Source organism: Chaetura pelagica, unplaced genomic scaffold (genome assembly GCF_000747805.2).
Source record: "Chaetura pelagica isolate M959 unplaced genomic scaffold, ChaPel_1.0 scaffold17, whole genome shotgun sequence".
In the NCBI taxonomy this organism is placed as follows: Eukaryota; Metazoa; Chordata; class Aves; order Apodiformes; family Apodidae; genus Chaetura; species Chaetura pelagica.
Genome location: NW_009970726.1, coordinates 3,255,215 through 3,279,863, shown reverse-complemented (window position 1 = coordinate 3,279,863; position 24,649 = coordinate 3,255,215). Strand labels below are relative to the sequence as shown.

Genomic DNA, 24,649 nt, shown 5'->3' with positions numbered 1-24,649 from the left:
ATTCCTGTTCCATGCTGGCTGCTGCAAAAAGTGGCCTCTCCATCTCTGCCTCTCTGTCCAATGGTGTGAAGGCAGCCCCTCAACTCCACCTTTTTATTAGATCTGGAGGCAACAGGTCATAATGGTTTAATGTTTTCCTTTAGCACCCTAAGCTTCACTTTGAGAAGAAGCCACCATTCTTGTCACGATGCAGATAGGGAAGTAGCTAATTCCCACACAGCAATGGTGGGGTCATAAATCCACACCTTTGTAATTGCTGTCATCTTTGACAGTCTCATTTCTTTGTTCACTTCTTTCAGGTTGTATTAGTGTCATGGTACATATCCAGACAGAATAATTTCAGCCAGATCAGCTGAAATGCATTAAAAATGCTAAAAAAGTAATAGACATAATTCCTTAATATTCCATAATGACAGAAGACGAGGGAAAGAACAAGATTAAAACAAAGGAATTCTGATAGTCCAAATATTAAACGTCACAACATACCAGCTGTGTATCCACATACAAGTGTATTGCAAGTGTGGATGAATCCCCACAAGGACCATAAGAGGATGTCAGAGAGCTTTTCCCAGGTTTAACTACTTGGCATGGATAGTAAGCATAAAGATCTTTAATAGAAAGTGTTACTAACAGGCCATAAGGACACAAGTGGTTGGTTTGATGACTTTACATGAGATATTTCAGAACCTTTTTGAAAAAAATGTCAATACTCACAATTCCTATCAACTGACCTCAAAAGACAACCTTTACACAAAAAGAGCACAAAGGCAATACTGTTTTCCTGGGTGAGCTGTTAACAGAAAAGCATGCTTGAGAACTGCTCAGTGACAAGTGCTCAGATTAAATCTAGAACTAAAATCAAGTCCTGAGCAGTAAGATGGAAATAAAGAAATAGGAAACAAAGGTGAAATAAGAAGCAGAAAAATTAGAATTTTCAGCAGCATTTTATAGTGAAAGGTGTTACATGACTTTACGATGAAGTATTACTTCCTTTTCATAAATCCATGCTGCCTGCTCCCAATGACCTTCTTGTCCTTCATATGTTTGGAAATTATTTCCAGCATTATTTGCTCTATCAGCTTCTCAAGGATCAAAGTAGAGCTGACCAGCCTTTAGTTCTCTGAATCCTCCTTGAAGATAGGAGTGACAATAGCTTTCTTCAAGGCCTCAAAAATGCCCCTCCGTCTCAAAGACCTTTCAGAGATTATCAACAGTGGTCTTGCAATGACATCAGCTGGCACCATCAGCACTCTTGGGTACATCCCATCAGGTCTCATGGACTTGTGTGTGTCCAATTCATTTCAATGCTCCCTAACCCAATCCTCCTCTATGGATGCTAAGTTTTCCTTGCTCCAGACTTTCCCACTGGTCTCAGGGATCTAGGATTCCTGAAGGCCAGCCTTACAAGTAAAGACTGTGGCAAAGATGACACTGAGTGCCTCAGCCTTTTTCATGTCCTCTGTCACCACATCCCCAGTCTGTATATATTATTTTCATGCACACAGTGTTTTAATGATTAAAGCCAGAATTTCCCAAACACTCAGGAAAACACATGTTGCAGATACTAATCTTTAACTGAAATAGGGCATATCCAAAAGATAAGCAAATAGCCCTTTACAGCTCCAGAAATATCAAAAGCTTAGTATCTAAGAAGACCGAGTAGATGAACTGCCTGGGAGATGAAAAATCCATGGCATTTACTACAAAAAAAAAGAGGTACAGAGTAAAAGGGGGATAAAAAAGTTACTCTGTCCTATAAAGTACAGGAATAAATGGAAACTAAGGAAATCTAAGTCCAATGGCTTTCACAGAAAGTTCACAATTATTAAAAACAAAGAAAAGGAATTTTTTAGGTATATAAGGAACAACATGAAAATCCTAAATCAGATACAGAATCATTACTACATATGTACTGATAATAAAACAGCAAACAGTGATCTAAAAAAAAAAAAGCAGAATGTTCACTACATCTGCGACAGATACAATATTTTTTTAAACAAAAGGTTTTAATACAGCTTCTAAGAAATCTGAGAACTTTCTTACTACAGAGATTGGGCAGGATGGTGTGGCAGTGTAACCTAGCTTCCCTTAGTCTATGATTCTGATTGTACCCTTTCTCAATGGCCTCCAGTAGAGCAGGTGACCAAATGCCCTCCAAATGCTCCTGACAGCTCAGTGCAGCACGAGGCCAATGATTCTAATCACATCTCATGCTTCAGGGCTTCAGCTGGTTTCCTGAAAGAGATGCACAGGAACATTTGTTTTCCTGATGCACAATTGGCCAGATGTATTTAGATAGGAGATCTACTCTTCTCTGAAGCCTCAGGGATTTCTGCATCTATACACAATTGGGTATAGCATGATGGTGAGAAAAGTCCTCCTTCTTAGATGTTGTCTTCCCTACGTATTAGATTTCAAATTGACTGCCACTTTTGAGACCCAAAAAGGATTTTTTTCCCAGTATGAGTAGGAAAACCCTGGAGATTTTTCTCCTTGTTTTATGACATTTTTTTCCTGTTAACATTATCTGGGTTACTGGCAACATCTAAGCTGATGGGGCAGAATATTTAAAATACCTAAGGACTGGAACACTTGAGTAGAAATGAGTCACTGTGTTCAACTTTCAGGTAAAAATGAATGGGATTTAGTATACACAAGTGGTATCAGAGGGTCTCTGATAATGTCGAGAGATGACAATTTTGTAACCCATGAGAAAACCAAGAGGAATTCTTTGCTGGGCTGAGCTATTTTCTTGCTTCATGTGTCTCTGGCATATGACACCAGCTTTCTGTGTCAAGCTTCTTTAACGTTAAAGCTGTCAGTGACATCTCTATGTGAATTAGTAGAAGAAAATATTTGAAAGACCAAGTGAACAGCTTATCCTGGATACAGCATTTGGCCACATGATTTCTTTTTTTCTGTTGTTGTTAGTGGACAAAACAAAGGTTTTCATTCACACATGGCCCATAAAATAAGTTTTTAAGGACTAAGCCTTCAACAAAGAATTAAACATTCAAAATTGAAAATGCTCCACAGCTCAAGTCAATGCAATCCATTTTATCCCTGCTAACTCTGTATGAAAAAAATTGAATTATTACTTTGATTGGGTTCAAAGCAGTTTGATAAGCTTCTCATGAAGAAAGCTTTCTTCATTGTCTTTTACTTGTATTGGCTTCTGCCATAGTTCCCTAGTAAGTGCTTTTAGAAGCAACATGTGAATGTCATGGGGTATAGTGTGCAGAAATGACAACACAATAACAGTCGGGCTTTGATCTGAATCAGTGAAGCAGACAGCTTTATCATGGATTCATGCTAGAATGACTAAAGCAAATATAAGTCTTGCTATGATTCATTGCTTAAAGTAAGCTAAGGGCAGAAAGAAAACTATTTCATTTCTGAATACTTTCAAATTAAATTATTTTAATTAATTGCTTTATTTTTGCAGACTGATTCAGACAGCAGGGCCAGAAGAAAGAGACACAGTATGATATTCTGACTACTCCAGAATAAATGAACAACAAAAGTTTGGAAAATTACTCCAGGTCATGCTGAGCTCCTCTTCAATGTCAGCAGGAGATGTGAGGCTGGGAACTGTGATATATATTATAAGGGACAGAGATTAAAATGTCCTTCCCCAAAATGTCCCAATAGTCAAACCTGAATCACTCACAATTGACTTCTCAACCTACTCATTGAGCACAAGGTGGCTCTAGACTCCCAGTCCATTGCAGCCCGACCTGTACTGCCTGCATTTGCAGCACAGTCCTGGGAGCCTTCTTCCCTCTCCAATCCCATGTGCCACACAAGGCTTGCTAGACTGATTTCAAGCCTGTTTGAGCCTGGGAGAGGCTGTAGCACTATGTCACAGGAAGGGAACATGAGATTTGGTGAGGTGTCACAATGAAAGGATGAAGCCCAGTGCTATGGTTCTCCCCCTAACCTGTGACCCAAGACTTCAGATGCTTTCTCCACAAGACCAACAGAAAGCTCCATCATGATTCAGAAAACCAGGAGAGGTGAGCAATTAAGCAGATGGGACTATTAAGATGGAGTCTTACCATAGAAACACAGAATTACAGATGATTCTGGTTGGAAAAAAGCTTTAAGACCATCGAGTCCAACCATAACTTAACTCTACCGACCACTAACCTCACTTTACCAAGTTTGGTGCTGAAACCATGTTCCTAAGCACCAACATCTGTATGTCTTTTAAATACCTCCAGGGATGTTGATTCAACCACCTCCTTGGGCAGCCTATTCCAGTGTTTAATTATCCTTTCAGTGAAGGAGTTTTTTATAATATCTAATCTAAACCTCTCCTGGCACAACTCGAGCTTGTTATTATTAATGACGTGCTATTCCATTCCAAACACAAAAGCTTACCTCTGTCTACCTGCAGTTTCCAAACCACAAGGAAGAAACAGTTCAAGTATTAAACAAAGTAATGTCAATTTTCAGTATGTCTAAATAAAGCAACACAGTATTCCCTCCACCCATCCATTTTTTCCCCAATGACTCACACTAAATCTATAGTTGACTCAGGTAACTATACGTCCATGATAAAACTGTGCTAGCTACATGCAAGGTGTGATATCTGAAACTGTTTAAATACCTCCAGGGATGTTGATTCAACCACCTCCTTGGGCAGCCTATTCCAGTGTTTAATTATCCTTTCAGTGAAGGAGTTTCTTATAATATCTAATCTAAACCTCTCCTGGCACAACTCGAGCTTGTTATTATTAATGACGTGCTATTCCATTCCAAACACAAAAGCTTACCTCTGTCTACCTGCAGTTTCCAAACCACAAGGAAGAAACAGTTCAAGTATTAAACAAAGTAATGTCAATTTTCAGTATGTCTAAATAAAGCAACACAGTATTCCCTCCACCCATCCATTTTTTCCCCAATGACTCACACTAAATCTATAGTTGACTCAGGTAACTATACGTCCATGATAAAACTGTGCTAGCTACATGCAAGGTGTGATATCTGAAACTGTGTATGGAATTCCAAGACAATATTTACTCACAGCTTTTAAATGCAACAGTTCTAACACCTGAAACAAAAGCAGAAAAATGCAAACTAACATATTAAGTGCAAAAATCACCTTGCTTTCCCTGTATATTCCATTAATGTTACAACACATGTTAATTATGCAGTCTCTATGTCAACAGTACGAAAAGAACTCTTGAAGTCAATTATTCTATTACCTGTATGCAGAACAGCTTGTACATTTTCTACCATTTGCCAGCAGCAGTGAGATTGCACTACTTTCTTTCCACGTCTTCCACTGGAACCTGCTTTACCTATTAAAAACCCTTAGATCTTTCCTATGTATTGCTTTTCCAGAGACTCTTATTGATGGAGAGTTTTAGATACCATTAATGAAATGCCTAAGAAGATACTGAAAATGAACAATGCCAATCCTTTTTAATATCCCTTGTCGCACAGTGACAGTACTAGGCAAACTGGAGGGAATTATGGAATCTCTTGTAGCTAGAAACAGGCTTGAATTCAAAAGATTTTAGTGAGTCCTCCAACATTTTATTTTCATTATGGGAATCTGAATAATTCTAAGATACACCTAGATGTCTGACTTCTTTTTCTCGAGTGACCTTTCATGGCAATGATGTCAACATTCTAATTATATTTGGTATTAAAGTATGTTTTCACTTGATGCAGAGAAGGACATGGCCTTCAGCAGGGACCTGTGATGCTGGAAAACTGTATGTTTGCTTAAGTGGTTAAGTTCAATTTTTATTTACATTTTTTTCTGGACACTTTCAAGACAACAGCTGCTCATCCTGAGATATTTCTAGTCTATGACAGCAGGATTCAGTGGTCCCATAGAAGTGTGAGTTACCTGTGCTCTTGTTCAAGACTATCAGCCTACAAGGTCAACTCTCAAAAACAGCTGAAGAGGAATTTTCCATCAGCATTACACTCTCCTCTTTTTAGCTAAAAGAATCATGTGACTGGAGATGTTTCAAAACTTTTAGTGAAAAAATGGTTCTTTCCTCCATGACTCCCTGTCTAGTTTGCTGATAGGGAATTGTGTCCTCTAGTATCCTCTTCTTTCAATAACATATAAGCGTGAAAAGTTCTGTCTTTCAAGCTCCCAGACTTACTGCAATGGCAGTAGATTTCAGAAACACATCAAATCTTTCATAATGAATTGTCACTTGGACTTTTTCAGATGAAAGTTAAAATAATAATAATAACAACACAGCTAAGTTTCTTTTCTCCCATTTTGAACAGCACGTTATCTGACATCTCCAAATTTCCAAAAGGAATTGTGTCTCAAGACTAACATTATTTAATACATGAAAGGCCCCATGCAGCATTCTGAATTCAAGAAAAGAAATTGGACTGAGAGGGTGTATGCAAAGAAGCAAGTGTTTGTCAGCATAAGCAGATGCTTTACACTCAGCCTATGAAATTGGTTACACATTGTAAGATGCAGATGAATATATTAATTTTTATTACAGATGAGGTGTGCTATGTGTGCAAGTGACTTCAGGCCAGTTTTTTAACTGAGGAAACAAGGTCAGACACTGAAACATATTCAGGCAGTAAAGGCTGCAGATAAATTAGTTCCAAGACTTTCGGAGGGTATCTATCAATAAACTAATTTGGATTTAGATGATAGATGTTTTTTTAATATTTTATTAAGTGTTTTTTTTTGCCTTTAATGGCTGAATTTCTTTTGAAACCAGGCTCTTAAACATCAATCCACTGCATACAACCAGAAATCTGAGCAGATCTAAAAGTTTTCCTTTGCAGAACACTAATATGTAACTATGAATATAATTAAGCATATTTATAAAAGGTAAATTGCTTCACACCTTGCTTTCTTCCAGCTCTTTTTATACAGTATGTGATATAACTGTCACCCTTTAAAATGCTCCAGGGAATTTAATGTAAATGCATATTTTTCTATCAAATCTCTATTCTATGCTGAAAACATAGCAGCTACACTTGAATACAGTGCAGCTATTTGTTATTTGTATTGATGTGGTAGAGGACGTTCCTTGCTTGGAGCATAATTGCTGCAATTCTCAGGCATAACATCCTTCCCCAAAGGTTTTTTTACCAGAACAGCTTAACAGCTAATTCCCACAAATGTTCAGGTAGAAAAACTGCCTTCAAGAAAATAAGGACTCTTAATGTATCTAGAAGCTTAATAAATTAAGAAACTGAATCTGTTATCACGTGCCCTTGGGTGCTACTCATTATCTGTAGTAAAGAAAAAGAAGGATTTGGTTTATCTCTGCTAATCTAAGTTATCGTGCTGGACGTATGTGAGGAGAGAGGATGCTTCTCTGGTAATAACATTTCAAACTTCTTGTGCTTGGACAGTTTAAACTAAACCTTCTATCTGGCAGTTCCTTGATAAGCAATTGACCTCCAGAAGCATTGGTGTGGAGATATTATAAACTCATTTACTTGATTTGATCATTTATCTATCAACTGGGATTGGGAGTTGCTTAGATGCAAGAGTACCTCAGGGATGACTAAGCAATATTACAGCAGCATTTTATGGGAAAGCAAAAATTTCACTCTTCAAAGCAATGTGAGATACTCCTATGGTATTGATTCAAAGTTTTTCTCTTCTCTTTAACTCTGTTACCTCCACAAAAGCCAAACAGTACAGACTCATAGCCTGGATTTTGGGAGGGCTTTTCCACACACTTTCTGTGTCACCTCAAGAAACTCAGTCTCTCAAAACTTCAGATCCCCAGCTTTTAAGTGGGAATTATAGTAATTTAAGTCCTCATAAGAGTGTTGTGAGGGTCATCCATCACAGACTGTGCAGTGTTCAGAAACTATGGTCACAGCATACATAAATACCTATGACACAACCATAAGGCAAGGTGTACAAATTGTGTCACAAAACAAAGCTTCTGGAAGGTCAATGCTGCTGTGCAAGAAAGGACTCCCACTGGTGGTACACTATACACCAAGCTCATAGAGAAAAAGAACAAGAGAAATAAAAGTCATTCTAAAAGGTGATTACATTCTCTGAAAGTTGACTGTTTTTTCACTTATGACTCTTAAAAAGTTCCTAAGTGTTCTTAAAAAAAAAAAAAGTCTCAAGTTCAAGTTATATGACCACACAGCACACACAGACAATAGGTCCTTTTCAAGTATTGTGCCCCATAAGGCCCTTTACAGGTCCATCTTTCAGATACAGGTTTTATGAACCCGTTTACATGAAAACTGCCAGAAAGAGCACCAGGGAGGAGAGCAAAGGGCTCTTCAGGGACAACTCATCATCAATCAGCATTCAGGAGAATGGCATAGACTGAATACCCTTGGGAAGGGCTCACTTCCTCTGTCAAGTGTGTTTTGCGGCTGAAGAAGTCCTTAATCCACTGTCTCTGCTGCATCCTCTCCACAACAGAAAAGCTGTGTGCATGCTAGAAAGGGCTGTGTGATTATTTGGGTTCCTTTTGTTCGCTTGTTTGGTCCCACGTAATGAATGATTCAACCTAAAACAAAAAAATTTTGCTTCCACTGAGTATTTACTGGGAGAAAAGGAGAATCTGTGTTTTTATCTCATCCTATAGCCTGCAGATTCACAGGTTTACATAATAAAAGATGGGTACAGGTTTCAGTATTTCATCCATTAAGTGTTGATGTACAACAGTCTGTGGCAGTGCCAACCTGAGAGATTTTGATCAACTCATATTCCTGGACAAAAAAATACTCTTGGAATCTGATCAACATGGGTTTAAGCCCTCTTAAGCAGAAGACACAAATCTGCAAAATCCTAGCTGAATAATCTTAAACGTCAGCCTGAAGAATGATGGTGTATCTTCCGTGATGATTTTATGAAGACTGCATAGATTTTTCCCATTTGGAACTACCCATTATTGGCTTCAGATTGGTTTGGGGGGAATAAAAAATCCAGATAAATTTCTGTCTACTCCTAAGCGAAGGGGCAGTTCCTATCTTCCTTTGAGAGGAAGATATTACAGGTCTCTCTTCAACCCACATATATGTTTTGGGTTTTTGCACACATTCTCATCTATGCTTTGGCATCACAATTTTTCCCACAAGATTCTAAGATTATTTTACAGTTGCAGTCTTAGAAATAGTTTGCAGTAACTGAGGAAAAAAGAATGCAGGTCCTCATCGCTACAGCTTTTGTATGTTTTGACATCTGCATAAATGGATTAATTTTCAGAAGCATTGCTCCTCCATAGCTCTAATTGTCTTCACCTTAAAAAAATCAGCATCCACAGCACATTAAAAACCTGTAAGCAAAAATATTGATTTTGCATCACAATAAGCTTCCAGACTATTAGAGAATACTAGAAAGTGTACAGCAGATCATGTAGGAAGTCTGAAGGCTTTTCAATGGAAGATTTAATCTGAGGAATAAAACAATGAACATAAATAGATGAATTTTCAGAAGAAGTAACAACTCCAAGAGTTGTGCAGGTTTTGTCTGTGAAGTAATGAAAGTTGCATAAATACAATCTACTGGCAGGAAGACAGTAAGAGTGTGAGAGTAGAAGTCCCATGATTAGTTTAAACAATTTTTATGTATCAATTGAATAAATCTCAGTAACAAAATAGGAGGGTAAAGGAAAAGTAAAGACTTTTCATCTGCCACAGAATCATGATATTTACAATTGTTTGCTATGCTGTGAAGTAGTGACCAATAAATTGAATTTAAACATTAGAAGACAGCGTGCTATCAGAGGATAATAGTTCATAATAACAAGCATGGTAAATTTTTATACCCCCTTATATAAACAGTCAATATACTTTCAAGGCAAATCACTGGTGATATGGCTGATAAATAACAGTTTGCATCCACTTACATGTGTCTCTGCTTTTCCCTTTCAGTGGCGAAATCAGATGGCAGCATTCAAGAATCTCTTTAAGTCCAACAGAGTTCAACAGACCCTTTTCATTTAATGCCAGTTCTTCGGTTTAGACTTGTCAGAAGTAATCTGTTAGTCTTCCCAGACTTTGGAAAATGGGGATTACCTATATAATTACCTATGTAATATCCCCCTGTCTGCTGCCTTGAGGTAGCATCTCTGGTATTGCTTCAAATCAAACTAATTAAGTGTATGTGACTGAGGTGGAGCTCTACCACTCTCCACAAGATCTAGCAAATTCTAAGACCTATTATACACAACATGAAGCTTTTATCTATCGGCTTCTAATTTCACTGAAGCAGCACATGGTTCTGGAGGAACTAAATACCAACCTTATTTTGAGCTCCAGTATCTCACTTTGAGTCTTCACTTACTGTATTTGCCCCGAAGCATTTGGCAGTTGCTACCACCCTATTGTAATTTTGATTTGTTAGCCATGCTATTGAAACAACATTAGCAAAATTGCTGGAAAACCCAAAGTGTAAGAAACTGAGTCTGTGAATATTCTATTTCTACTAAGTTAAAAAGTAACTTTGGCTATCCAAGTGATTTTTAATGAAGAACTCAAAACCTTAATAAAAATGTAATATAATTAATCTTTCATCTTTTCTGATTCGTTTACTGTATTTTCCATACTTAGATGTAAAACATTGATTCTATATGCAAGTAAACATAACATACCAAAATCCACAAGCTTGACTCCTCCATCAGTGGTCAAGAGGATATTATTTCCTTTAATATCTCGGTGGATAGTTTTGTTTTCATGCAAATGCTGAAGTCCCTGGAAGGTGAGATGTAAACATGAACTTTTTACTAACTACTATGTCCCCTGTATTATGCTTGCAGAAACAAAAAAGAAGCAGAGAAGTATGAAAAAACTTAGAACATTTTGTTTAAAAATCCAAAATCACAGAAATGTCATTATTTCTGGAAACACTTGGCAATGAGGAACAATGAGGAGCAGGTATTTTTTAATCAACCCACTTTACATCAAATAGAAATTTTAAGATAAATGCAGAAAAAAAAGCACCTGTTAAATCTACATTATATTTTACACCTTTAGAGTATAAACTCAAAGAAAACTGCCAAGGCCTAAATTCCACTGCAGAAAGTCACATTCCAGTTAAAAGAAAAAGGAGAATAAAGACACTTGTTCATTCTTAGCAAAAAAAGGAAATATTCTTGCAGCAGTGTTTGAACTCACTAGATCTGTTGACAATTTTGCTATAAAATATTTTGGATTTAGACATTAAATTTGAGCCGTATTTTTGGTATATTTCTCAAAAGAAAAGTGATTTTGGTGCAGAACTGTATTTAATAAGGAGATTAATCAATTGACAGAAATAAATTTTCATTCTCTTAATAATGAAACAAGCAGATTAATTGTTCTTTATCTTGCTTGTTTAAAAGAACCCTCTGAATTACGCATTATCTTAATTTCATTAAACACCACTATAACAGAAGACAGTGAACTGTGTTAGTGAAGACATGATCTTCATTCATTCAAAGAAAAAAACATGAGCTGCATATCGACTGTCCTTTCACCGAGAGCTTATCTTACCATCAGAGCTTCACGTAAAATGTAAGCAATTATAAGTTCATTCATCCTTTCACCTCTCTTCAGAAATCCTTTCACAAGATCAGTCACAGATCCACCATTGCACAGCTGCAAAGCATCAGGGGAATATAAAAATAAATTAGACAAGTATTGGAGTAGCCACCTGGTTTAGTTTTCAGTAGGATCTGTAGCCAAATGAGCTCCTATTAAACTGGCAAACCACAAATTTGTCCTTCTCTCTACTGTTTATACAAACATACAAAGCAATATTTGCCAATTTTTTCCACTACTTGCTGCATTTAATTCTTCTTCCCAAACACAAGCACAGCAGCCAATCTCTTTGTTTTTCTATATATGATTGCTTTTCACTGAAACAGAAGTAGCTGATAATGCAATAAATTTGCCGTGAAAGCATGTTCTGTGGGGCACACTAATTGCTTCTTACATTCATCATGTGCAAATCATCAGCAATGCAGATTATTACAAGATTAATTCTCAGGTACAAAAGCTCCATACAACATAAAATGGGTTTAAGGCATTGGAAGACAGAGAAACTTCTCCAACAAGAAAATCTTCCAAGGGGAAAGGTGCCCTCTTTAGCAGGGAACAGTTAATTCCTAGAGCATAAGGATGTTATTTGTAAGGGACAGGCACAATGAAATGATGAAAGCACTGTGGAAAGAAAGGTCTCATCTTCCACCAAAACAACGTGGGCCATTGGTGTAAGACTAATTATAGCCCTTGTAGCATCAACCTTGTCAGCTTCTTGTTTGAGATGCACAGACACAGTCTACTCTGAACAACCCCTTCTCCTGTCTAACGTCCAGTTAGACTCCCACAACTGCCTGTCCTGTCCCATACACATGGAAAGCAGAGGTTTGGCCTTGCTTCCTAAAAAGCTTAGTGAGAACATATTACTAGCAGATTAGTTTAGACCTACACTATACAATATGTACACCTACAATTTTTCTGCAGGAGGAGGCAACAATGTAAATTTAATGACTAACTCTGTAGCAGTTATATACTTGCAAAGATGAAGCCAGTACTTAAGCCCTTAAATTATCCATAATACACCTAACAATACTCATTGATTGAGGAGCCACTGTCTCTCTAGAGAAGGAGCTGCTTCTGACAAAACAGTGAAACAAATTGCAAGTTTTATACTGTATCATCTAGCAGCTTTTCATATGAATATAAATATCCATAGAAGACATTTTACCAATGTAACACAAAATAGTAATTCCTTTTGGCTACAGATTTTGAAATTCATTCAAATGCAGGGCATAATTAATTCATAAAGCCTTTCAACTACAGAACTCCAGATATCAGAAACTTTTGTACATGATTTTAAAAAATCTGTTATTGTATAGCTTAACATTTTTTATGTGCTGCAATTACAAAAAGACTTGCACCTTACAGGATGAAAAACATTTTATAGCCCTTTGTATCCAAACAACAATCATTTTCTGACTACCTTTGTAACCTTGTTGGTTGAATTGAACTTGCACCACATGAACCATTTGATACATAAATCTTGTTGCAAGATGTGCCCCCCACAAGGTCAAGAAAGGCTCTACTCTGATAGAAACTGAGGTCTACAGCAACCATCTCTGAACTCACTTAATCCCACCCTTCCTTCAATGGGACACCATGCATGCTTAGACAGTGAAGAACTCATATGCTCAAATGATGACATTAAGTGCTTTGCTGGATCAGGGTCAGAATGCCAAGCAGGATTTAATTTACTGTCTTAAGCCATGCTGCTCTGCCTTCTCTGTTGACTTTTTCACCTTACAGGATGAAAAACATTTTATAGCCCTTTGTATCCAAACAACAATCATTTTCTGACTACCTTTGTAACCTTGTTGGTTGAATTGAACTTGCACCACATGAACCATTTGATACATAAATCTTGTTGCAAGATGTGCCCCCCACAAGGTCAAGAAAGGCTCTACTCTGATAGAAACTGAGGTCTACAGCAACCATCTCTGAACTCACTTAATCCCACCCTTCCTTCAATGGGACACCATGCATGCTTAGACAGTGAAGAACTCATATGCTCAAATGATGACATTAAGTGCTTTGCTGGATCAGGGTCAGAATGCCAAGCAGGATTTAATTTACTGTCTTAAGCCATGCTGCTCTGCCTTCTCTGTTGACTTTTTCTAGTTACTTTTTTTTTTTTTTTTTTTTTTTTTTTTTTTTTTTTTTTTTTACAATGACATCACCTTTCCAGGCTGTCCATTGTTCTAACTTTGCCACATGACCAACATGTTCAATCAAACTGGCTGGATGATGACAATTCTGGTTAATCTAGTGCACTTGCATTTCAGGGCACTGAAACTGTCTGACAAGTCAAACCAATTGTGAAATAAATTACACATATGATATTCAAACTATTTTTCTTCATTAACTAGTATTAAAATTTTGCTTCTTATAAATAGAATTTCTGTTTTATTTACAGAGCTGGATATATGTTAGTCTTTCTGTTCAAGGTAAAGAAAACTAACCCAGAAAGGAATATATTATTCTTGGTGGTGGGCTCAGAAATCACTTTCTTCAATGTTCAGGCCATAAAGCCAAGACTGAATTTATTTGCCTGGGTCAGAAATGTTAATTTCTACTTTATTAAACATGACACTTTAACTAATTTTTCTACCCCTTATAAAATATAAATGCCTATTGTATGATAAATATCTGTATTGTAACATAAAACTTACCTAAAATATCAGGTAAAGTAAGACACTAAAACTCTTATTATTTTAGACCACACCAAAACTGAACCTGGGTATGGAAAAGGTCAGCTGAGCAGGTCTTGAAGAAAAAAGCAGAATTCACCCACAGCACCAGGGAAATGCTCCACCAACTCCCAAGGCAGGGTGGCTGCTTAGGCAGAGTTCAGCTGAGAACGTTACAGACACAGGTTCTTGCACACACAGGACAACTTTTCTTTTGCTGCTTCTGTCTCAGAGAGTTGTACTTTCACTTACAGCAAAAAAATTGTATTTTTCTGAGGCCACAAGCATAGGAGGAAGAGGAAAAAAAAGGCTGGGTATTAGAATGCAAGCAGCTATAAGGAGGAAAAGGGATTATTGGAATCAAACTAAAATTAGAAAAGGAGCTTACAGCAGACACTGCTTGTGTGTGCTCTGAGTTTCGTGGGGCAGGAGGGGGGAACAATGACGACAAGGATGGAGGAGGAGGTTTTAGTATTAACCTTGTTCTATTTTCTACAGGCTACACAAGTCCTCATGGGTAAAATGTTGCATATGGTCTTATTTCCTATTTCTATTGTCTATTTTTTGCAAGTAAAGCTGCCGTATGTCCCTCGAACTATACACATAACTAAAGTTCAAACAGTGATTCTTTCTCTGGACTCAGGCTGCTTCTTTGTACCATGCTGTCCACAGCAAAAAACCTGTGTGGCCTCTTAACAAAGTTACTGTGTTTGAGTTAAGCTAACTGTAATGCTTGGATGACAAGAAATCATGAAGGCAGCAGAGATAACTTTTTAAAAAGATCTGTGTGAAGATCCAGTGAAGCACCTAGAGAAGAGGGGAGCTGGTAGCTACTACTTTGTTGTAAGCATTGTAAACTCACATGGCCAAACAGCTAATCACTCTGTGTCGATACTCAACATAATTTAGTAATATCTCCTCAGAATATCTTGATGAAAGGCATTATAATCAGAAAATACAAAACACATGGAGAACTCAGGACACAGACATACAGTGGAAGCCACATGTCTATCTGAGCTGTGCCACAGGGCTCCTTCCTACCCTAAAGGTCAAAGTAACTCACCAAACGCAAATGTCCTGCAACCTGTCATAGATATGGGCTCTTCTGGGAGAAGAGAGAAGTACTTCTATTGCTCTCTCCCACACTCCCAAAACACCCCCCCACACACACATTCCCCCTTGCATGCACAGAGGCCTTTGTTGTGGTTTGTATCAGTTTTATAATACCTATTTTAAGCAACTAGTAATCCCAGGAGGAAGTGATGGTGGTGCCTGTTAGCTCAGGTTTGGCAGCAAAAGTAGTAGAAGATGTAAACTGAATGGACTTTCTCTGTTTGTTTCTCAGATACCACATACTCTGCTATCTGAAATGCAAGCAAAACCACAGCCCTTCAGTCTGAACTGTTTTTAGAAAGTCTCCAAATGCTGCATTTTCCCAATGATGGATATAAATTCTCTTTTAAGCTTTGAATAAACTTAATTTAGAAAGAGTCCAGCCTATGAGACACAGTTAGGGAAGATATTAGTGATCCTCCCACAAGGATGTTACTTAGAAATGTCATCTTGATAACTTTGTATATAAGTAATTTTCATCAGTTTAATGTTATTCACTTATTCTATTGTTCCCTTGTGATCTACATGTATTTTCTTTACTGGCAGTATTTGCAGTGCCTGCACTGATCAGATGCAAATATTACCTGCAAACACAAGCAAGTAAAAAGGGGGTAAACTGAACACTCTGGGATACTTAAAACGGAATGGATAAGATAGAGACAGATGCTTTACAGAGGCACACAGCAAAGGGTTAGAGGCAAAAAAACCCAGCTGCAAGATAGTAGATTTCTACTGGACATAAAGGAAAAATTTTCCTACTGAGAGTAGCTAGTCACTGGAACAGCTTGCTTAGTCTGTATTATCTCCATTCTTGGAAATATTCAAAAGTTCAAGGGAAAAGACCCTGTGTAAACCTGTAACACTGAAGTTAATCTTTGAGCAGAGGGCTGGACCAAATAATTTCCAAAGGCCACTTCCAAGCTAAAATTATCTATTATTCATAATATTTGGATTTAAAAATACTCAGTCCCCAGTTTGGATATTTAGAAGCACGAGGAAAAGACTAAAGAAATCTTGCATACTCAAACCAATGGAAAAACAACTAGATATAAAGCTTGATCTATGCAAAACCCTGCCTGGAAGGGTATAGCTCTGATGGCCACACATAGCTGTATCAGAAGAGGTACTTACAGTGAAAACAAAGGGCTCTTCCCTTACGATTTTCTGGCACTCAGAAGGCAAAGACTCATACTGGGATGACAGTCCTCCACCCACCCATCTGCCACAACCCTGTGCTACTGTAATTGAACTATTAGTACACAGAGCTATCTTTATCAATAGATTTATAATAACGTGATCTTAACACAGGAAATGTCAGTTAAAATTGCCACCACATCCCAGTCATGCAGCTATTCTCTGTAGGTCTTACTCTTCATCTGACCCCCTGATACTTTTCTCTCTTTTCTGGATTCTGATGCCCTTTGAATATGAATTCAGTATCAGCTTTGCTTTTAAGAAAACTATCAGTTGCACTTTTGTTAGGGCTATTACAGCCTTTAATCATCCAACTTCTCCTGGTTTAGGTATCTGTACTAAGCTGTCAGGTAACATTTGCTTGCATCCTGCAGTTGTCAAGGTGCTTTCATTTTATTTCAAGAGCTTGGATAAGAATAGCAGAACAACTACAATTACTATCTTCCCTCTCTTTATAGGCTGAAGACACATAAATGACTGGGTAGCAAATCACAGCTGCACAACTTAAATCATGCACGAATGATAGTTATGAAAATGTCACATTGTTCAACCTTGCTTTAATTTTATCACACATAAGGATGCTAAAAGCATCTCAGGCACAAATATCTAATATTTTTCTGTTCTTAGAACAGATCAATAATCTGACCTATTCCACTGAACATGCCGCATAGCAGCTCTGCCCTCCTCTGAGCTGACCATACCTTCCTTTTAGTATTGACTGCTGTAAGAAATGATCCCATCATCCTTCCTTTCCACAGGAAAGCAAACACAATTATTTTGAGGCCTTTCTACTCAAATTTCCTTCATCTTCAACTTTTCAAAACAGAACATCTCTATTAGAACAGAATCAACCTGATACAGCCATTTCCATAGTCACTTTCTTTGCCTTCTGTCTCCAAAACAAAACTTGATGGACTGTTAGTCTCACAGTCCTGGTTGTCACACAGGGTCAGCTGTGACCAGTTTAATTCCAATGCTCTGCCTACAGTGTGAGGTCTTCACAACTATTACCCCCAAAGAGCAGATTGCACTGACAGCACCTAACACCTAGCACAAATACCTGAAGGTCCTTATGAAGACTTACAGGGAACTAAATCAGTTTCTTAAACAGGGCAAGTGCTTCAATACACAGCTCCTGTCTGTGCAGGATAGTTTTAATTTCGCCTCGAATGGAAGAAGGATGTGCACTGTGGCTCGTGCTTTTCATAACAACAGCACAAGATAACCCCTAACCAAAAGAAACCATAGTAATGCTCTATATGCTTTTTAGTAAAGTTGATTGCTTTCAATTTAGTGTGAATGAAATGTATCACTGAAACATACATCTTTCTGGAGTTATTTAGCTTCAGTGATCACAAAACATGTGGTATTTATAATTTTGCTCTCCTACATCATCTAGCACCTCCAGGGCTGTATTAGTCACAACCTCATGGGTGTTTGTTGCTTCTGACTTCTTCAATTTTGGTTTGGCTTTTAAGTTCTTATTTTCTTTGTCAAAAGCATGCATTGACAAGAGAGCCTGCCAGAGGACTTACGCAATGCTGGCCTTCACAGTCTCTTATCTTTCTCAGTCAAGACACAGACATCTCTACCTCACACCATGGGCAAAATGGAAATGGACACGTCTATGCCAATATTTTATTTTCCTATAAAAAAAAAAACCTGAGGCTTTAAAAATGCAGCATTTCATCATATCACTTTTCAGCTGTAGAAACATCAAAAAAGAAAGTTTCTTATTTTAAGTGATGGTTCTTTGGGCTTGTTTGTACTTCTGGACTGCATCAAGTCATCCAAACATAACATTATAACCCTTCCTGTATACAACAATCCTGTTTTCCATTACATTTCCAATATGCAAAATGCACTCGGCTCTTGAAAGTTCTTCTTTCAGACTCAGCACAATTGAAGCCACCAGGTTTTACACATACAAGAAAAAAAAGTAGTAATCCCCTCAAAGGAGAATTTTGTATGTTCTAAAACATTTGTAATAGTGTTTTTATCTAACAGAACGAAAAAAGGAAACTAGGTGACACTGCTGTACAAACAGTTTACTGTCCCAGTTGAATTCCATTGCTAGCTCTTCCTGACACAAACTTCACATTGCATCATCCCATAATTCACAATCTTTCTTCATGTTATGATGTAATACATTTACAGACCAATGAAATTGCTAATGAATAAATTAATGTACCACCTGTCCACATCTTCTCCTCATAAACAGTATAGAGCTGAAGTGGTATCAGGCTATGATTTAGAACAGTGCAATGTACAGCAACTGAGATCTAAACAACTTGATAATATACTTACAGAAGAAATTCTGAGGGAGCTTTAACAATAGCTTTGCAGCCTGTAAACAGCAAAAAAACTGCTGTAATTTTTAGTTTTTTTTAATTAAACAAATGGAAGGATCATTTTGCAAAATTAGGGCTAACCTAACTGCAAAACAGAAAGGCACTGGTAAAGAGTCCAGGGCTTTGAGCAAACACAAGCAGCAGCTTACCAGTATAGAACATTTTGATACAGAAAACTTAGTTCAATTCATTTTACTATACACAAGGAACAGTAGTAAAAAATCATTTGGAGTGCAATACCCCTCATTTGGCTAGGGAGAAAAAGCAGGGCCTAAGTTTGGGATCAACAGTGTTAATGGAAGTATTTTTACCAACTGTTACAAATGTAGTCAAGACTCTGGAAAACACACAATCTCGTAAGCAAATAAGGCAGCCTGCAGTAGCAGTGAGTAACAGTGAACACTTCACAGCTTTTATTGCCTGCTCAGAACAATGTTGCTTTTGTTCACTCTTCATCAAATAGGAAACATCTCAAAGCATCTTCCTTTTTTTTTTACCATCATTTCTATACGATTCAGGGTTCAGACAATAGTCCAAGTTCTATCATATCCACATTACACATAATTCACTTTATGTCTGTGTGCCCAGATGAAGACAATAATTTAGTATAATTCACTGTAATTTAAATGACTGCAACAGAAATCTTCCCTATTGAGTATGAAAGCATGGCTGAGGTAGCACAGAACAAAACAATAGGTCTTGTCTAAAGGCTCTGAGTCTGAAAGCATGGCTGGGGAAGCACAGAATACTTGAATTTAAACATTTACCCTTAAGGTGTCTGAAGCAAAGAGAGAAGCCTTGGCCCAAACATTCCTATGATGATGGATGCCATCCCCCACTAAAGCTAAAGGAAATCTGGTAAACTGGAATTCAACCAAAAGCTGTGCAAATATGAGGTTTGGTATTGGTGTCATTTTTTTGTTTGTTTATGCGTTTGATTTTTGGTTTGGTTTGTTTTTTTAAATAACCTCACATCTTTAGTAAAGATGTGATAAAAAATATAACGTGCAAAAAGCAAAGTGATCTTAAATATTAGAATGTGAGAGATACAGTATTCCAATGCTATCTAATTACATAATGGAATGGTAAAACTCAGGGGGTTTTTTTCTGGGCTTTTGCTTTACTCCACGGTGGCAAAAATTCTTAGATGTTACTCAGAACCAGACTTTTGTATATGCAGTATTCTCCAGCAAGGTGAGCCATAACATATTCTCAACAGCTGTTTAAAAGATGTGTACTGTGCAAACCACAATGTAATATGAAATACTCATTACACAGAGAAATTACAAGTATTTAGTATAACTTCAAGGCATATGCATCTTTAATCTTGAGAAAATAGGATTTAATTCAAGACTGAAAAATTGCTGCAATTGGGAAGCAAAGAGGGACACATTAGAAATGGAGAAATCAAGGCTGATTCAGACCTAATGGATCAAAATATCCAGTGTTGGTCTGAATGGAGCAATTATAACCAAAGACATTACTGAAAAATGACCCATGTTAAGAAATACAAAAAAGCAATTTTCAATTATTTTTCTTCTATATATGTCATTTGGAAATACCTGACAGTATTTAGACAAATGACAACTCCTTCCCCCCAACCCCCCATAAAACCCAAATGGTGACCAGTTATTTTCCATGATGCTAATTTCCTGAAGAATTATTGTTTTACAGTAAATATTGCATGTAAAAAGCATATATGCTTTCTTATTATAACTCTTGTTATATATTCCATTATATAGACAAACTTACATCCAAAGGTTTTTTTGAACTCTACAAATTTGGATTTATTCCCTTAGATGGAAACACAGCTCCTTATAGTAACTGCTGTATCCAACAAAAGCAGATTGTAATCATGCCACAGGAATATTCTAAAGAAATTATTTGTCTGTACATATCACATGGTATCTAATGTGATTCCTGTGAGACTCACTCCAGCCAGTGCTTGTTACTCAGAGAAGCCTGACAGGAAAACACAGGTCACTGAATCTGGATTTTCCCGCTCTTGCCAAAATTATCAGAGCAATATAAAAAACTCCAGTTTTCATACTCCATACAATTACATAACTTTTTAAAGACAAAAAACTTCTTTTGAATGGAGTTCCACAATTTAAGTTCCGAAAGCTTCAATGACTTGCCCACTAGTCTGTCACTCCCACCATACAGCATCCCAAAAAGAGATTGCATGATCAGAGTCTCCCCTGGTTCTGAGCCTTCCTGCAGGCTGCAGGCTCTGAGGCTGCAGATTTTTTCAGCCAAATGTCTTTCCACATCAAGAACAAGCATTAGCTGCTTTGCAACACTGACAGCAGCTCCACTCTCGCTCTTCCAAGCACTGAGAGGTGCTGTGAAGAGTGACACCACCATTAGCTGAGAAAGGAAAGAGATGAAGCTAATGGAGAGAAAAATGCTTTACTGCCAGCCATCAGGACTCTTACATGGTGCTGGAAAGCTCAGCAAGAGACACAGACAGAACTACCCACCTTACTCTGACCTTTTCTGTGCCTGGATGTAGAAAAGCAGCAGCATCTTGGGAAGAGACTCACTGTGTTGTCCACATGGGGATGACAGCATATTCTCACTGAAAGAACCATACAGTCCCCTACCTCATCCACTACTGGACTCCTTGCCCTATTAGTCTGTGATACAGGACTAAGGTAAAGGCATTCCATCCCTGGTCAAGGAAGATTAGCTAGATAAACAGATTTGTTAATATATCGACCTATTTACCTAGCACACAGAATTTACTAGTCCCCCTGCAGAGCTCATAAAATCAAACTTAAGGAGTCAGAAATAAATATATTATCATGTACTGAAAAATTTGAGATTTAGAAGTACAATGTATCTCAGCTCCCCACTTGAAAAAAAGAAATATCTCCAATTCAATTGGACCTGCTGAGACTGGTATTTCTTTAAATGCATAAGTATATAACAGAGCAAAGGGTTTTTTTTCTTGTCTTTAAAAAAAAAAAGAAAAAAAAAGGGACACACTTCAGTGGATCATACCATATTTCAGAATTACATGTGATGTCAAAAAAGCAACATGATCAGAAACTTCCTTGTATAGTAGGTCAGTGAAGGGTCTAAAACTATTAGCCACACAAGATTTGGGCATTAATGATATTAATTTCTCTCTAGCTGACACATATGTAAATTGTGCTGTCAATGTTTATTTATAAATTTCTGAGGAAAATTTATACATATTTCATGAATTTTAGGGCTCTCTCTCTCTCTGACCACAGTTAGCATTTGCAAACATCTGGAAGCATCTGGTTTACTAAACTTCTCTCCAAACACCAGATACAACAGCACAACAGCCAAGCAGACGCACTCCAGGCCATAAGCAGCTGTGCAGATGTATTGTTCAGCATTCTTCATTTTACACAGAAGTCACTGCAACACCTCCTTCTCTTGGCCTTGGTGAGCTCTCACCTAACTGGCCACCTCTGACCATGCAGCTCTTCCCTTGAACCCTCACACTGGCTGCCACTTCTGAATCCCATAACATACCAGCTAGATTAGGACTGCAGCAGTCCTAATACCTCCCGTCAGCAACAGATCTACTCCTATCCCTGATCAACTAAGAGTGCTGGCATCCACCACCAGTTAACTGTAGGCATAACATATTTTCCTTTCTGCTTTGAAGGAGCAGCCAAAACAAACAGATATCTTCCTTCAAATCCTCCTCAACAACTCTCCTGCACATCAGTGCTGACAAATGCTTGCAGCTTCTTGAGAGCATGTCTGCCTTCTGTTATCTCCTTGGTTCTCCAGTTCCAAATTAATTTGTTCTGTTTAGCTTAATGCTTTGATGTAACTCCCTGCTATGAAGGCTGACTTTTAGGGTTGGAGAGGAGTAACTGATGCTCTACACATTGCACCGAGCTCTCCATCTCTGGGCAAGATCAAGAATGGTAATTCTTCTAAAGGATCTGCACAAAACCAGAAAGGACTTATATCGGGGGATCTCAGCCTGTTATATACTCAGTGTATGTAAGTGACTGACCAGACAATTGCAACTATCCTTACTATTGGTAACTGAGTAGGAACCACAGTGGTTTGCTACCCTGTGTTTATCACCAAGCCTTTGTCAGATACAGTCTCTCACAGTTCTTACCCTGTTACAAGCATTTCTGCTAGATGTGCAAGCTTTCCCAGGCCAGATAAGCCACTAGAAGTAACCTAGTGGCAATGGGCTTCAGTTACCCTTGTACAGCAGGTGGGCATACTGGCACTTCATTCCTTTTTTCCATATGGGGCTCAGTGTCCTTACTCAATTAAATGGAATCCACATCAGGGGTTTGTACTTTGTCTGTTCTTGTGAAGAGGACCAGGGGAACTGAAGCACTACAATTTTTTGTGTCCTAGTTTAGTTCAAACTCCTGAGAGCTTCTATTTACTGGCTTTAGTAGTTTTGCTCTTTCTAAAAAACCAAAACAAAACCAAAACAACAAAAGACCCCCACAAATAGAAATGTCCCAGGGATTTGAAAAGATAATTTAGATATTTGTACATTTTAAATTTTCCCTCTTGATGCTAACTTTAAGAGATCAAAGTTAAGTAACAAATTTGGATCACTTCAGGCAGATTTTAAACTAGCAAACATAGCTGCCAACTGGATCACAATAATCCTTGAAGATAATATTTCTGTAATTCTTTTGAGTTACCAGTGTCTGGTTAGCAGGTTCAATTAACATCAAGAAACATCCAGAAGACTGAATTAAAAATATACATCTTTGCCTGCAACAATGCAGAATTATACAAGTTACCGATTTAATTAATGCATTTATTTTCACACATTATAAGGCTGAGGGAAAGGAAAAGGCTAAAATTAGACTTCTTTAGAGAAGCACATTCCAAGCACAAGTTATACTCCACTTTCATATTATTTATCTGATTAAGATTACACTAGAACAAGAATATTCCTCCTTTTCAACTGAACAGGATTTTAAATTCCTTACCACATATTGAAAAGTATTTTGATTTGGAAGTGTTTTCATAATGTGGAAAACTTTATATTCTGGTATGTGGAATATTATATTTAGTAATAAGCATATAATAATTACACCAAGATTAAAATTGCATCCATATACAAAGGAGACCATATAGCATGACAGTATTATCATCAGGTTTACTGTGTCCATAGGCCATAAATGGATGCCAAACAGAATAGCCTGAGACATCCTTAATACAACAATCATGGTTGCTGGAAAGCAGGAGGGAAATGGACTGCAAAAAATTGTCAGACTCTTCCAAAACACCATCTTCCAGTGCCACCACAGGAGACAGAATGCTGTGCTACATGGACCATTGGTCTAATGCAGCAAGGCATTGTAAATGTTTTTGAAATGTTCATGTACACACCAGGAGAACCAAAGACCTCAAAAGAATGCTTTGACAGTCTTCTTGACATTGAACACAAAAAGCATTTATTTCTGTAACTTCCTGGAAATCCCCTCCACCTCTCCAAAAATGGAGCGGTTTCTACAACATGCTTGATACCACAAAACTTTATTTTTAGGTGGGAAGTGACTCCCTCTGAACTTTTTTCCCTACTGAGCTAAGAAAAGAAAGACTTTAGGCTGCAAATGTTATGAAGTTCCATTAGAATTTACATCCGAATTCTGAAGGCACAGCACTATCAGCATAATATCAAAATAAGAAAGTTGATTTCAGAGCAGATCATTAGTTTAGAACATTGAAAAGACTAAACAGCATTTGTCACTTCACATGCAAACGTTCTACGGAAAAACATCAAAAAATCAATTTCATCTCATTCATTAAGTGTATACTCAACAC

General features: G+C 37.6%; 1 protein-coding gene across 1 annotated transcript in view; it reads right to left on the bottom strand.

Moving 5' to 3' along the window:
* Positions 1 to 24,649, bottom strand: part of MYO3A (myosin IIIA) — a 119,370-nt gene that overhangs the window by 75,597 nt on the left and 19,124 nt on the right. The window contains exons 4-5 of the mRNA XM_010007024.1: positions 11,458 to 11,562; positions 10,578 to 10,677 (exon numbers count right to left, since the gene is read on the bottom strand). Coding sequence (XP_010005326.1) covers positions 10,578 to 10,677; positions 11,458 to 11,562 — 205 coding nt within the window. The remainder of the gene's footprint in view (positions 1 to 10,577; positions 10,678 to 11,457; positions 11,563 to 24,649) is intronic.